Source organism: Phoca vitulina, unplaced genomic scaffold (assembly GCF_004348235.1).
Source record: "Phoca vitulina isolate PV1807 unplaced genomic scaffold, GSC_HSeal_1.0 scaffold40, whole genome shotgun sequence".
Classification (NCBI taxonomy): Eukaryota; Metazoa; Chordata; class Mammalia; order Carnivora; family Phocidae; genus Phoca; species Phoca vitulina.
Genome location: NW_022589743.1, coordinates 21969888 through 21985462, shown reverse-complemented (window position 1 = coordinate 21985462; position 15575 = coordinate 21969888). Strand labels below are relative to the sequence as shown.

At 37.1% G+C, this 15575-nt stretch overlaps 1 protein-coding gene across 1 annotated transcript in view; it reads right to left on the bottom strand.

Annotated features, from left to right (window-relative positions):
• The window catches only part of TAOK1 (TAO kinase 1), a 153450-nt gene that overhangs the window by 63797 nt on the left and 74078 nt on the right, over positions 1-15575 (bottom strand). Inside the window, exon 3 of the mRNA XM_032429200.1 lies at positions 3853-3924. Within this exon, the coding sequence (XP_032285091.1) occupies positions 3853-3924 (72 nt within the window). The remainder of the gene's footprint in view (positions 1-3852; positions 3925-15575) is intronic.

The following is a 15575-nucleotide window of genomic DNA, read 5'->3' as shown; positions in this document are numbered from 1 at the left end:
TCTCCAAAGAAGACATCCAAATGGCCAACAGACACATGAAAAAGTGCTCAACATCGCTTGGCATCAGGGAAATCCAAATCAAAACCTCAATGAGATACCACCTCACACCAGTCAGAATGGCTAAAATTAACAAGTCAGGAAACGACAGATGTTGGCGAGGATGTGGAGAAAGGGGAACCCTCCTACACTGTTGGTGGGAATGCAAGCTGGTGCAGCCACTCTGGAAAACAGTATGGAGGTTCCTCAAGAAGTTGAAAATAGAGCTACCCTAGGACCCAGCAATTGCCACTACTGGGTATTTACCCCAAAGATACAAATGTAGTGATCCAAAGGGGCGCCTGTACCCCAATGTTTATAGCAGCAATGTCCACAATAGCCAAACTACGGAAAGAGCCCAGATGTCCATCGACAGATGGTTAAAGATGTGGTATGTGTGTGTACACACACAGACACACAGACACACACACACACACACACAGAGACACACACACAGGAATATTACGCAGCCATCAAAAAAATGAAATCTTGCCATTCACAATGACATGCATAGAACTAGAGGGTACTATGTTAAGCGAAATAAGTCAATCAGAGAAAGACAATTATCATATGATCTCACTGATATGTGGAATTTATGAAACAAAACAGAGGATCACAGGGGAAGAGAGGAAAAAATAAAACAAGATGAAAACCAGAGAGGGAGACAAACCAGAAGAGACTCTTAATCACAGGAAACAAACTGAATGTTGCTGGAGGGGATGGGGGTGGAGGGATGGGGTAACTGGGTGATGGACATTAAGGAGGGCATGTGATGTAACGAGCACTGGGTATTATATAAGCCTAATGAATCACAGGCCTGTACCTCTGAAACCAATAGTACATTATATGTATGTAAATTTATATAATTGAATTTAAATAAAAGAATGTTTAAAAAAATAACGACTTTACTTATTTATTTGAGATACAGAGGGGGGAGAGATTGAGTGGGAGGGAGGGGCAGAGGGAGAGGGAGAAGCAGGCTCCCCGCTGAGCAGTAAGCCCAACTCTAGGCTCAACCCCAGACCCCGAGATCATGAGCTGAGATGAAGACAAGACACTTAACCGACTGAGCCACCCAGGCGCCCCATCAACTTTCCTGTTATTTGCAGCTTTATTAACATGTAATTTACAGGGGCGCCTGGGTGGCTCAGTTGTTAAGCGTCTGTCTTCGGCTCAGGTCCTGATCCCAGGGTCTGGGATCAAGCCCCACGTCGGGGTCCCTGCTCCGCGGGAAGCCTGCTTCTCCCTCTCCCACTCCCCCTGCTTGTGTTCCCTCTCTCGCTGTCTCTGTCAAATAAATAAACAAAATCTTTAAAAACAAACAAAAACAAAAAACAAAAAAACCCCATGAATTTACATGCCATATAGGTCACCTATTGTGTTTTTGGCTTATACATTCTACCAAATATTAAGGTTATGTTTGTTTTTTAAACTCAAATGATTACTCTGAGATTTAAATTCCTAAATGCATACTTTCTAAATGCTAGTAAATAACTGTTACTATATAGGAAAGGTCACAGAAAAAAACAAGCAGTATGAAAATATTTTCTTACACATTTTACTAAGAGCCTTCTTCATTGACAGCTTTGAGGAAATACAGATAAATCTTTGGCCATAAGCTACTCCATGACAGCCTTACTTATGTCATATCCATAGTCACTCTTAAGCAACCAGGGAGGGGCGCCTGGGTGGCTCAGTAGGTTAAGTGTCCTGGGATCAAGCCCCACATCAGGCTCCCTGCTTAGCAGGGGACTCTGCCTCTCCCTGTCCCCCTGCTAATGCTCGCTCGCTCTCTCTCTTCCAAATAAATAAAATCTTAAAAAAAGAAAGCATCCAGGGAACTCTAAAAATACAGATCCATCAGTCCATACTCAAAGATTCTAGAGGCTTAGTAGATGTGGGGTGGAAATCAGGAATCTGCTTTTTGTTCTTGTTTGAGTTTTTTCAAGGTTTTCTACTAACTTGGGCCATATTTCTTTCTAAAGGCAGGGAAACTACTAGCGTTAATAGAAAACTTTGAGAAATGTTTTGTACTAAAATTTAAGATCATGTATCTCATTTTATTTCACAAGTCTTCAACAAAAGACAGCAAAATATGTTTACAGTGTTTTTATATAAAATGTGTACAATATAAGACGCTACATTATGAAAACATTTCATGGGCTTTAAATTTCAAATTTGAATGCTCTGGGACGCAACTGAGAACAAAGCAAAAGCCTGTATTCTTCAAGGTAAAAAAGACTTTCATGAAGGACACTAATAATTGGATGTGAAAAGATGATACACTAAATGAAACTTTGTTTTAGGTGTAACTAATCAAACAGACTCCAACACAGTACCAGTCTGCCTGTGAAAGCTAGTTCTACAGTTGTGCTATAGAATGGCAAATAAAATCAGAGTTAACTTGTAAGAAATGGAGTTTTTTAGGAGTTTTAGGAATTTTTAGAAAAATTTTTAGGTATCAAAATGATGGAAGAGTGATATAATCCTAATAGTGTTACCATACCCACAAGATGATCTTCACAAAAATAAGATTTACCATAAAACAGAAACTTCAAAAAAGTAGAAAACCAAAATCTTTAAAAAGTAAAGACTAACCAGCAATTCCACCTCTAGCCATATACCTGAAATTATTGAAAGCAGAGATTCAAATATTTACACAGCCAGTTCACAGCAGCACAATAACCAAGTGGTGGAAGCAACGTTAAGTGTCCACCAACAAATGGATGGATAAACAAAATGTGGTGGTTTGTACACACACACACACACACACACACACACACACACTCTGTCTCTCTCTCTCTCTATTTAGCCTCAAAAAGGAAGGAAATTCTGACACATACCATAACATGGATGAACTTTGAGGATATTATGCTAAGTGAAATAAGCCAGTCACAAAAGGTCAAATACTGCATGATTTCACTTACATGAGACACCTAAAGTAGTCAAATTCATAGAGAAAGAAATGAGAATGGTGATTTCCAGGGGTGGAGGATGGAGAGAATGGAGAATTATTGTTTAATGGGTATAGAATTTCAGTTCTGCAAGATGAAAAGAGTTCTGGAGAAGAATGGTGGTGATGACTGCATGACAAAGTGAATGTCTTCAATGCCACTGAACTGTACATTTAAAAATAGTTAAGATGGTAAATTTTGTTGTATTTTACCACAATTAAAATAATTAATTTTAAAATTAAAGCCTAAAGATCCTAGATTTAGAAAGTAGAATACATGTTATAAAATAAATGTATACGATTAAATAGAATAACTACCTGAAGAGAACTAACCAGAATATTAGCAAACTAAAGTAGTATCAATGTAGTATCAATAATTTTTTTGTTTTTCAAATTATTACACACTGCTTATTTTTCAGACTAGATATAACTGCCTGTTGATTATTAAAGTTTGTTTAAAACAAGCCTTAAACAATTTCTAAACCATTAAGAAACTATACACAATATAATTTATTGTCAAATATATCTTATTCTAGTTTACTTTTTTAAAAACTGGTGATTCCTCTATGATACAGATAAAGTAATATATTAAACCACAGTTTTAAAAAGCTCACTTCAGCAGCACATATACTAAAAAATTAAAAGCAAGGGGCACAAGTTGGGAGGCCATTAATGTTGTTTATGGCTTTAGGTACAACTTTAATAGGTATATTTAGTTTCTGAAAGAAAATTCACTGAGATATACCCTTAATATTTGTATACTTTTATTTATGTATACTTTTTGAAAGAATTCCCATCTACCCCCATTAAAAACAGCATGTCTTTCTTTAATATGCCAATAAGAATGTATACATTTCACCTACCTCAGTAGACTGCTTTCCACTGTAAGACATTTTCTTGATAGCCACCACTTCATTGGTGCGTACATCTCGTGCCTAAAAAAACGAAGGACCATCGTAAAAATGAATAGATTAAATCTGTGCAATTATCTTTCTGAGAATTAAAGCATTTATAAGCTATCATATCAAAAAGGACATCAAAAGTGCTATTAAAGCACATTTAAAAAATAATAATAAATATATAATGAAACTTATCAAATTATCCAGGAGCTCATACAATGGAGAGAAAAATAAAGGTTTATCTTTCAGTGATTTAGTTGAGAGAAAAAAATACAGAAATCTTAATAGTACTATAAACAGAGACAAAACAAGACTAGTATATATAAATAAGTCTATGCTAATAAATTTTGAAATCTCAATGAAATGGACAATTTTCTAGTCAAAATTACTAAAACTGATCTAAAGAAAAAATGTGAGGAAAACAACAGTGGCATATTGAAAAGAATACCAATTATCTTTAAAATAGTCGTAAGTGGAAAATAATTTTATCAGGGTAACTTTCCAGGATATAAGTGGTAACAAAAAGTTATCCCATTAATTTTACGAAGGCAGTATAACCCAGAAGCTAAAACCTCACAAACAGTACAAAATAGTACCAATTTCATTTGAAAATACAGACAAAAGAATTCGAAATACAATTCAAGTATTACAAAAGGCATTAAAATAAATATTCATTTGGATAAAATACATATCACAGAAATGCAAAAGATTTAGATACTAGGAAAACATGTACCACATTTTAAAAAATATTTGAGAGGGGGACAGAGAGAGAGAGAGAGAGAGAAAGAGAAAGCTCACGTGCTGAGCTGGGGGAGGGGCAGAAGGAGAGGGAGAAGCAGATTCCCTGGTGAGCAGGAAGCCCAACAGGGCTGGACCCCAGGACCACGATGATGCTTGATAGACTGAGCCACCCAGGTGCCCCTCATTTACCACGTTTTTATTAAAAGTCAAAGGGGAAAAAAGTATATATATCAGTGCTCAATAAATGCTGAAAATGCAGGAAGGGCCCAATGCTAAATGTACTCAATCGCAGGGAACGTCAAACTCCTAGAAAACCTAAATTAGAAAGGTAATTTCTCAACGTGACAAATCATGTCTATTGTAAACAACTGCTAATCAGAATTAATACTGTACAATGATACCATAATTATTTACCACTCTTGTGGAAATTCTGAAAACAAAGTGATAAAAACATAACAGAAATACGATCATTAACTCTTTGGAAGGGGCACCCGGGTGGCACAGTTGGCTGAGCATCCCACTCTTGGTTTTGGGTCAGGTCATGATCTCAGACTCCACATTCAGTAGGGAGTCTGCTTGGGATTCTCTCTCTCCCTCTCCCCACTGCTCTCTCTCTCTCTGTGTCTCTAAAATAAGTAAATATATCTTTAAAAAAACCCAAAAAACTCTTTGGAAAAGAAGAGCCAAACTCTTTACTATACATCCACACATGCATGCACCCACACACGCACATGAGAATAGCTGTGAATACTTAAAATGAGTTACTCTTGATTTTGGCTCAGGTCACGATCTCAGGGTAATAAGATCAAGCCAAACTGTGTTGGGTTCCGTGCTGGGCACGAAGCCTCCTTGGGATTCTCTCTCTCTCTCTGCCCCTCCATGCCACCTCCCCCAAAGCTCGCTCTCTCAAAACTTTTTTAAAAAGACACCATGTCTGGAAACAACTGACATTTCAATTTCAATTAGTATTAGATTGGTTAATGGAAACTTGCACCACTTGTTGTAATGGGTAAAGTGGATCTAGCCACATAAGTCCTGCTTGAGTATTTTTCAATAAATTTATTTTTACAAAATGTTCTCTGCTTATCTGTGAGCTCCTTGATTTTAATCAACAGGTGTTAACAGCAATATTCTTTTCTTTTAGAAGAGCTTTATTGAGATAATATACATTCCATTCAATTCACATTTGAATGTGTACAATTTAATGGCTTTTAGTACAAAGATATATGCAACCATCACTACAATTTTAGAACTTCCATCACCTCAAAAAGAAAACTCCAAATTGTTCATTTAAAAAATGGTTAAAATGATAAATTTTATGTGTATTTTACACTAAAATCTTTTCTCTATTAAAAAATAAACAAACCCCATACCTTTTAGCAATCGCCCTCTTATTCCTTTTCCCCACCACTTCAGCCCTAAGGAACAACTTATCTCTCTGTCCCTCTAAGATTTGCCCATTCTGGACACTTCATGTAAATGGAACCATATAACACGTGGTCTTTTGTATTTGCTTCTTTCATTTAGCATAATGTTTTTAAGATTCATGACTCATGATGTTAAGCATCTTTTCTTGTGCTTCCTGGCCATTTGTACATCTTCTTTGGAGAAATGTCAATTCAGATCCTTTGCCCATTTTTAAATTGTCTTTTCATTATTGAGTTGTAAGAGTTCTTTATTCTAGACAAATCCATTATCAGATATGCGATTTAAAAATATTTTCTCCTATAGGTTGTCTTACAATGTTTTGAAACACAAGTTTTTTTTTTATTTGAACTTCATCTATTTTTTTCTTTTGTTGTTCATGTTTTTGGTGTCATATCTAAGGATCCTTTGCCAAAACCAAGGTTATGCAGATTTATCCCTAGTTTTCTTCTAAAAGTTTTACAGATTTAACAGTTACATTTAGATCTTTGATCCATTTTGAATTTTTATATATGGTAACAGGTAAGGGTCCAATTTTATTGTTTTGCATTAAACAGATGCATTTTAAAAAAAAAGATTTATTTATTTGAGAGAGAGAGCATGCAAGCATGGCGTGGGGGAGAGCAGAGGGACAAAGGGAGAGGGAGAGAGAATCCCAAGCAGACTCCCTGCTGAGCACAGAGCCCCATGAGGGGCTTGACTTCACAACCCTGAGATGATGACCTGAGCCCAAATAGTCAGGCATTTAACCAACAGAGCCGCCCAGGAGCCCCCAGATGTAGTTCTTTTGTTTTTAATGATTTTCTTTTTCTTTCTTTCTTTCTCTTTTTCTCCCTTTCTAAGATTTATTTTGAGAGAGAGAGAGAGCATGAGCGGAGGGGAGAGGGGCGGAGGGAGAGGAAGAGAGGGAATCCCAAGGAGACTCCCTGCTTGAGGGTAAAGCCCCACACGGAGCTGAATCCCACAACCCCAAGATCATGACCTGAGCTGAAACCAAGAGTTGGCCGCCTAACCAACTGAGCCACCCAGGTGCACCACCAGATGAACTTTTAATTAGCCTAAGACAAAGCCTGATTTAAAAGTGGGTATATTGGGGCGCCTGGGTGGCTCAGTCGTTAAGTGTCTGCCTTCAGATCAGGTCATGATCCCGGAGTCCTGGGATCGAGCCCCGCATCGGGCTCCCTGCTCGGCGGGAAGCCTGCTTCTCCCTCTCTCACTCCCCCTGCTTGTGTTCCTTCTCTCACTGTGTCTCTATCAAATAAATAAAATCTTTAAAAAAAAAAAAAAAGTGGGTATATTGGAGGTGCCTAGTATAGGCCCTTGGATTCTCCCCCACCTTTCTCTCTCTCTCTCTAAAAATAAATAATAAAATAATGCTAAATGCAATTTTCTGGATTAGATTCTAGAATAGAAAAGAGAGTGGAAAAACTGGAAAAATCTGAGTATGTAAGCTTAGAGTATCATTTGATCAATGCTGATTTCTTAGTTTTGATAAATGTAATGTTGATAAATATAATGTTGACAAAACCATGCTACATAGTTATGTAACATGTTAAAATTAGGGGAACTAGGTGAAAATTATAGAGGAAAACTCTTTACTATTATTATAAAATCTCCTGTAATGTTATTTTTTTAAAAAGATTTTATTTAATTATTTGACAAAGAGAGAGAGCACAAGCAGGGGAAACCCGATGTGGGGCTCGATCCCAGGACCCTGGGATCATAACCTGAGCCAAAGGCAGACGCTTAACCAACTGAGCCATCCAGGTACCCCTAACATACTATTTTAAAATAACATTACTGCTCAGCGGGAAGCCTGCTTTTCTCTTTCCCCCTGCCTGTCGCTCCCCCTGCTTGTGCTCTCTCTCTCTTTCCCCCTCTCTGTCAAATAAGTAAATAAAATCTTAAAAAAAAAATAGTAAGTTAAATTAGAAAATTATTATAATTTATTAAAACCCAAACTTATTAGTAATGTTACATTAAAATTAAATGACAAAATTAAAATGAGATACCTCTGCGGATTACATCTAAAAAGAATAAATAAAAATATATAATGCCTACATACATGTTTTTCCCTCCCTTCAGGATCACATGTTGTACTTCGTTATCATGTCTTGTTAGTCTCCTCTAATCTAGAACAATTCCTTAACCTTTGTCTTTCATGACACTGGCATTTTTGAAGAATATACAGTGGTATTTTATAGAATGTTACTAAATTTGTGCTTGTCTGGCATTTCTTCAAGATTAGATTCTGGTTATACATCCTTGGCCAAAATACTACAAGAGTGATATTGTCCTTTTCAGGGTATCATATCTGTAGGTATACAATCTCCTCCTTGATGTTACTAATTTTCATCACCTACTCAAGGCATTGCCTGTTCTTTCCCAATGTATATAGTTATAGTTACTATTTCCTACCCTAATGTATATAGTTATACTTACTGTTTCCTACTTTATATCTAACAAGTAATCTGTGAAGAGATACTTTTAAACCATGGCAACATCCTGCTCATCAAACTTTCCCTCTAGATTTAGCAACCACTGAAATGTTCTAGGCCCAATCTTCACTATGATGATTACAAAATGCTGGGTTTTTTTTTTTTTTTTCAACTCTACCATTCCCTTCTCATTTAACAGTCAGCATTCTTTTTTTTTTTTTTTTTAAAGATTTTATTTGACAGAGAGAGAGAGAGTGCACAAGCAGTGGGAGCGGCAGGCAGGCAGAGGGAGAGGGAGAAGCAGGCTCTCTGCTGAGCAAGGAGCCCGATGCGGGGCTCGATCCCAGGATCCCGGGATCATGACCCGAGCCGAAGGCAGCTGCTTAACCGACTGAGCCACCCAGGCACCCCATAACAGCCAGCATTCTGAGGAAAAGCCCTCCCTTTTTATCCATCCATTCATCCATCATCTGTCATGGAAATAATGGATTCCTATTTTACTCAAAAGGCTATATAATCCATTACCATTTTTATACTGATGCTTATATTACAGGATTTGGCCAGTGAGAGCCCCCTCAATCTGGCTCTAGTGTCCTTTTGACAGGCCCCGACTTTTTTTTCTTTTTCTTTCTTTTTTTTTAAATTTTTTTATTTTTTCTCTAAAGCACTTTTTAACTTTCTGGCACAAGATGTTCTAAGGCTTATCTTTTAATGTTCCCTGTCCCTGAAATAGAATGAGCCATTACTCCAAGGAGCTCTTGTTCCCTTTAGTGAGGAATTCAAAATCTGTGTGCTCACTGATACTGAGATGTCATTACAGTGACAATCTTGTGGCAGACAGAGATAGGAGATATATGGGGGGGAGATATAACCTATCAAATCCCACAGGGTTCTTCCTTAATTTCCCTGAATCCATATTTCTCTTCTCTCATAGTCAGGATCCTAACTCTAAATAACATCAGTATCATTCATTGCTCAATCCTTTAACACATAGTTTCAGAACTGTCACACCCATACCAATATGAACCAAATGTATTAAGAGTTGAAGACTTGTCCGCAGTTTCCTTCTCCCAAACTGAGGGTATACAGTTAAAATATTACATACAAAAGTTACTTGTATTAGATCTATTCTTTCCTCCAATGTGGTTATATCTGAAATACAGCTGGAGTCATTGTTCCTGTTTGCCTTTGATATGCACCCCATATATACTGATTAAATTTTAATTTTTAAATATATAAAATATTAATTCAAGGTAAATTCAAACAAGTGTCATTCCATCCTCTATCTCTTCCATTCCATTCCCCACCACCACCACCATCATTCTATATCTAGATTTGTTGATTGTATAGGGGCATAATTTATCTCATTTCATCAAACTATACATTTAGTATCTGTATATTTACTGTACATAAATTGCATTCAATAAAATCAGTCAATTTAAAAAATACTACCACCACAATGAATGGGCTATATGTCAGGATTTTCTCAGTGTGGTTCTTTTTTCTTTTAAGATTTTTATTTATTTATTTGAGAGAGAGACAGGGAGAGCATGAGCGGGGGGAGGGGGAGAGGGAGAGAAACAAGTAGATTCCAGTGCGGAGCCCGAAGCGGGGCTCGATCCCAGGACCTTGAGATCATGACCTGATGACCTGAGCTGAAGTCAGATGCTTAACTGACTGAGCCACCCAGGGGCACCCTAAGTGTGGTTCTTTTATTGGGCCCAATTCTAAGATTCTATGTGTATTTTCCCCCTCTTCTGTATTTCTCCACAGTAGTGTAAATGGAGAAGGGACAAACAAAAACTCAGACAAAACTGTAATACAAAAAAAAGGTTGCTTTTTTTTTTAAAAGATTTTATTTATTTGACAGAGAGAGACACAGCGAGAGAGGGATCACAAGCAGGGGGAGTGGGAGAGGGAGAAGCAGGCTCCTGGCTGAGCAGGGAGCCCGATGCGGAACTCGATCCCAGGACCCTGGGATCACGACCAGAGCCGAAGGCAGACGCTTAGCGACTGAGCCACCCAGGTGCCCCAAAAAAAGGTTATTTTTGAAATGTTTTCTAGGTCCCTCTTCCCTCATTTTGTGTCCAATCTGGAAATTAAACAAATGTGAGCAACAACAACTGCACACATACAGCATGTGTACATAATAAGATTCTTCAAGGATATAAACCTAAAGGTTAATAACAGCTGTCCTTGGGTAGTGAAATTATAGATGGAGTTTTTACTATATTCTTTTTGTATCCAATTTACAAATGGGATATAAACCAAAAGTTCAAATTGTTAAGAATTTGGAATATATTTCTTCTCTAGGGAAATAATATTTTAAATTGCGGTTTTATTCCAATGGTGCCCACTAAAAAACAAAACAAAACAAAAAACTAAATCCATAATACTGCCAAATTATTAAACATCTATAATTATATTTGTTGCTTGTGGGGGGGAGCATTTTAAAAGGAAGAAGAAATAAAGAATGTGAGTGGAGTTTTCCCCTACAGATTATGAAAGGAATTCTTAGAGATGTTTTATGGCTTTAGAGTAATAGTTCATTGGCTCGCTTTTAAAATTACAATCTTTAAAATAATAAACATGTTTCTTTAACTACCAATTTTATGTCCTGGAGCCTTTTATTTATGAAGTATTTATTTCTCTAAAGGAAATAAAGTCAAGAGACACTTCCCTTTTTTCTTTTTTGGAGAAAGTCTATTTCTGGTTACTAATAAGCTTTTTGTTGTTGTTGTTAACTTTGAAATAATTACAGACTTACGCAAGTGTTGCAAAAATAGTACAGTTACCATATACCCTTCACCCAGCTTCCTCTAATGTTAATATCTTGCATAATGCAGTACCATTATCAAAACTAACAAATTAACATTGGTGAAATTATTAACTATTAACTAAACTGAGGCTTTATTTGAAGTTACCAATTTTTCCACTAATAACTTTTTTTCTGTTCCAGGATCCTACATTGCTTGGTTATCATGGTGCCTTAGTCTCTTCCAGCCTGTGACAGTTCCTCAACCTTTCTCTTTTAGGACTTCGACACTTCTGAAGAGCACTGGTTATTTTGGGGTTTTTTTTGTTTTTTTGTTTTTTTTTAAAGATTTTATTTATTTATTTGAGAGAGACAATGAGATAGAGAAAGCATGAGAGGGGGGAGGGTCAGAGGGAGAAGCAGACTCCCTGCTGAGCAGGGAGCCTGATGCGGAACTCGATCCCAGGACTCCAGGATCATGACCTGAGCCAAAGGCAGTTGCTTAACCAACTGAGCCACCCAGGAGCCCCGAGCACTGGTTATTTTGTATAATGTTACCCAATTTGAGTTTATTTCCTCATGATTTAAGTTTAGCATTTCTAAAATAAGAACAACACAAGAGGCGCCTGGGTGGCTCAATCATTAAGCGTCTGCCTTCGGCTCAGATCATGATCCCGGGGTCCTGGGATCGGGCCCCGCATCGGGCTCCCTACTCTGCGGGAAGCATGCTTCTCCCTCTCCCACTCCCCCTGCTTGTGTTCCCTCTCTCACTGTCTCTCTCTGTCAAATACATAAATAAAATCTTTAAAAAAAAAAAGAACAACACAAAAATGATGTGTCCTCAGTGTCATGTCAGAGAGAGGGTACATGATGTGGACACTGGTGCTATTAACCTTGATCACTCGGTTAAGGCAGTCTGACAAGTGTCTCCACTGATTTTCCCATTTCAATTAATAAACATCTTTGGAGCTATACTTGAGATTATGCATATATCCTCTTCCTCCTCAGACTTTAACCCACTGATTTTACCATCAGTGGATCTTGGTTGCAACAATTATTCCCTTGGTCATTCTACTTTTAATAAAAGGAATTTATATTCTTTTTCTATATATATATATATATTTTTTTTCTTTATATATATATCCGTGGTATGTGAAAGAAAATAAGTCCCTACTAATACCTTCACAATTCTAACCCAAAACCACAGCCTTCCCCCTTTCCTTATTTGTAACTTCTTTCTTGGACAGTAAGGAAACTAGTGTTCTCATTATCTACAATACATTTACTTACTTATTCAAATCTACTATATAGTTTCAGAATTGCCAAACCATATCCCTGTGAATAACAAAGTAACTAGACCTCCTTTTGTCTTTAGCCTTATTCAGCCAAAATACTGTTTTCAAAATCATCTGAGATTAATTCTTTTCTCCCTTACCCACTTCTGTGTGTTTATGTTGTTCATTTATAATACATTTAGGTTCATTTGTTATAGTCCATTTGTATTTCATCATAGTTTGTGTGTGTGTGTGTATGTGTGTGTTTAATGAAAATTAATGAATCGGGGCACCTGGATGGCTCAGTCGGTTAAGCGTCTGCCTTCAGCTCAGGTCATAATCCCAGGGTCCTGGGATTGAGCCCTTCATCGGGCTCCATGCTCAGCAGGGAGTCTGCTTCTCCTTCTCCCTCTGCCCCTCCCCCCTGCTGTGCTCTTGCTCGCTCTGTCTCTCTCAAATGAATAAAAAAATCTGAAAAAAAATTTTTTTTAAAAAATAATGAACATTTAATAAACAGGTGGCATGTACACTGAAGTAGATTGCAATTTCTGGCAATTATGAATAAAACTACCATTAAACATTCATGTATAGTTTTCTGTGTGAACCTGAGTTTTCATTTCTCTTGGATTACTATTTAGGAGTGGGAATGCTGGCTCAATATGGTAATAGTACGTTTAACTTTATTTAAAAACTACCAAAACTACCAAAAAACTACCAAACTACCAAACCATTTTCCACAGTGACAAAACCATTTTACATTCCTACCAGCAATTAATGAGATTTCCAACTGCTCGACATACTCATCAGTACTTGGCACTGCCTGTTATTTCTTTCAGCTCATCTTTATTTCTGTCATTTAAGCATACAGTGGTATCTCATTGTGGTCTTAATTTGTATTTCCCTAAAAACTAACGATGTTGAGCATCTTTTTATATGTTTATTAGCCATCTGTATTTTGGGGGGATGTGTCGGTTTAGACCTTTTGCTCAATTTTTATTATTTTCTTACTGTTGAGCTGTGAGAGTTCTTCATTTTTCTAATTTATTTTTACTTTAGAGAGAGCACACGTGAGCAGTGGGAGGGGTAGAGGGAGAGGGCAAGAGAGAATCCTCAAGCAGACTCCCTGCTGCATTTGGAGCCCAGTGCAGGGCTTGATCCCAGGACCCTGAGATCATGACCTGAGTCAAAATCAAGAGCCAGATGTTCAACCAACTGAGCCACTGAGGTGCTTCAAGAGTTCTTTATATGTTCCGGATACAAATCCTCTGTCAGATAGGTGACTTGAAAATATTTTCTGCCAGTCTGTGGCTTTCCTTTTCATCTCTTTACAGTATCTTTTAGAAAATGAAAGCTTTTTCATTTTGATACAGTTCAATTTAAAAATTTTGTCTTTTATGGATAATGCTTCTGCTGTTAAAGATTTTCTCCTATATTTTATTCTAGAAGCTTTATAATAGGCTTTAAATTTATCATTATGATCCATTTTGCGTTCATTTTTATATAAGGTAGAATCAAAGTCTATTTTTATTTGTTTATTTATTTATTTTTTAAGATTTTATCCACCCATCTGAGAGAGAGCAAGAGTGCATGTGTGTACGGCAGAGGGAGAGGGAAAAGCAGGCTCCCTGCTGAGCAGGGAGCCAGATCCAGGCCTCGATCCCAGGACCTCCAGACCATGACTGGAGCCAAAGGCAGATGCCTAACCAGCTGAGCCACCCAGGTGCCCCTATTTTTATTTATTTATTTATTTTTAAAGATTTTATTTATTTGACAGAGAGAGACACAGTGAGAGAGGGAACACAAGCAGGGGGAGTGGGAGAGGGAGAAGCAGGCTTCCCGAGGAGCAGGGAGCCTGATGCAGGGCTCGATCCCAGGACCCTGGGATCATGACCTGAGCTGAAGGCAGACACTTAATGACTGACCCACCCAGGTGCCCCCTATTTTTATTTTTTAAAAAGATTTTATTTTTAAGTAATCTCAACACCCAAGGTGGGGTTCAAACTCACAACCCCCAAATCAAGAGTCACATGCTCCACCAACTGAGCCAGCCAAGTGTCCCTCAAAGTTTATTTTTGTAAACTTTGCTCTGGCACCATTTGTTGACAAGACTATCCTTTCTTCATTGATTTGTCTTTGCACCTTTGCCAAGAATCTGTTGACTATATTTGTATGGGTCTATGTCTGCACTCTCTGTTCTGTTTGAAGAGTTTATGTATTTATCCTTTCAACAATATCATACTATCTTGATTACTGCAGGTTTCTGAAATCAGATGATGTGAGTTCTTGAATGTGTTTTCTTTTTCAAAATGGCTTTGGCTATTCTAGTTCCTTTGCTTTCCCTAAAATTTTTAGAATATGCTTGTCAATATTTATTTTAGAAGCCTGCTGGGATTTTGATTGGGATTGCATTGAATCTATATATATCAATTGGGAGATAACATTATTTTGTCTTCCAATCCATCAACACAGTGTATCTCTTCAATTATTTAGGTCTCCTTTGATTTCTTTCAATGTTTAATGGTTTTCAGAATACAAATCATGTACATTTTTTGTTGGATTTAAACTCAACTATTTCATTTTGTGGGTACTATAAATAGTACTTTTAGCATAAAACATTCACTGCTAACATATAGAAATACAATGGGTTTCTGTATATTGCTCTTGTATCCTGCAACTTTGCTAAACTCACCTATTAGTTCTGGGATTCCTTTTGTAAGGTGGAAATTTCCAAAGTAAACTACCATGTTGTATATAACATGGTAAATATGTGGATAAATTTTAAAACTATTTTTTCTCTTCAATTCTTTAAAATACATATGACTGTTTAAAGCAAAAATTATGACACTGAATTCTTGATTTATAATGTATGCAGATGTGGGCACTATCTGGCTTAGTTGGTGGAGCTTGCAACTCTCGATCTCAGGGATGTGAGTTCAAGCCCCACAATGGGTGTAGAGATCACTTAAAAATAAAAATTTTTTTAAATAAATCTAATGTATGCAGATGTAATACATAAGACAAGAATAACATAAATGATATAGAAAGGAGTACATG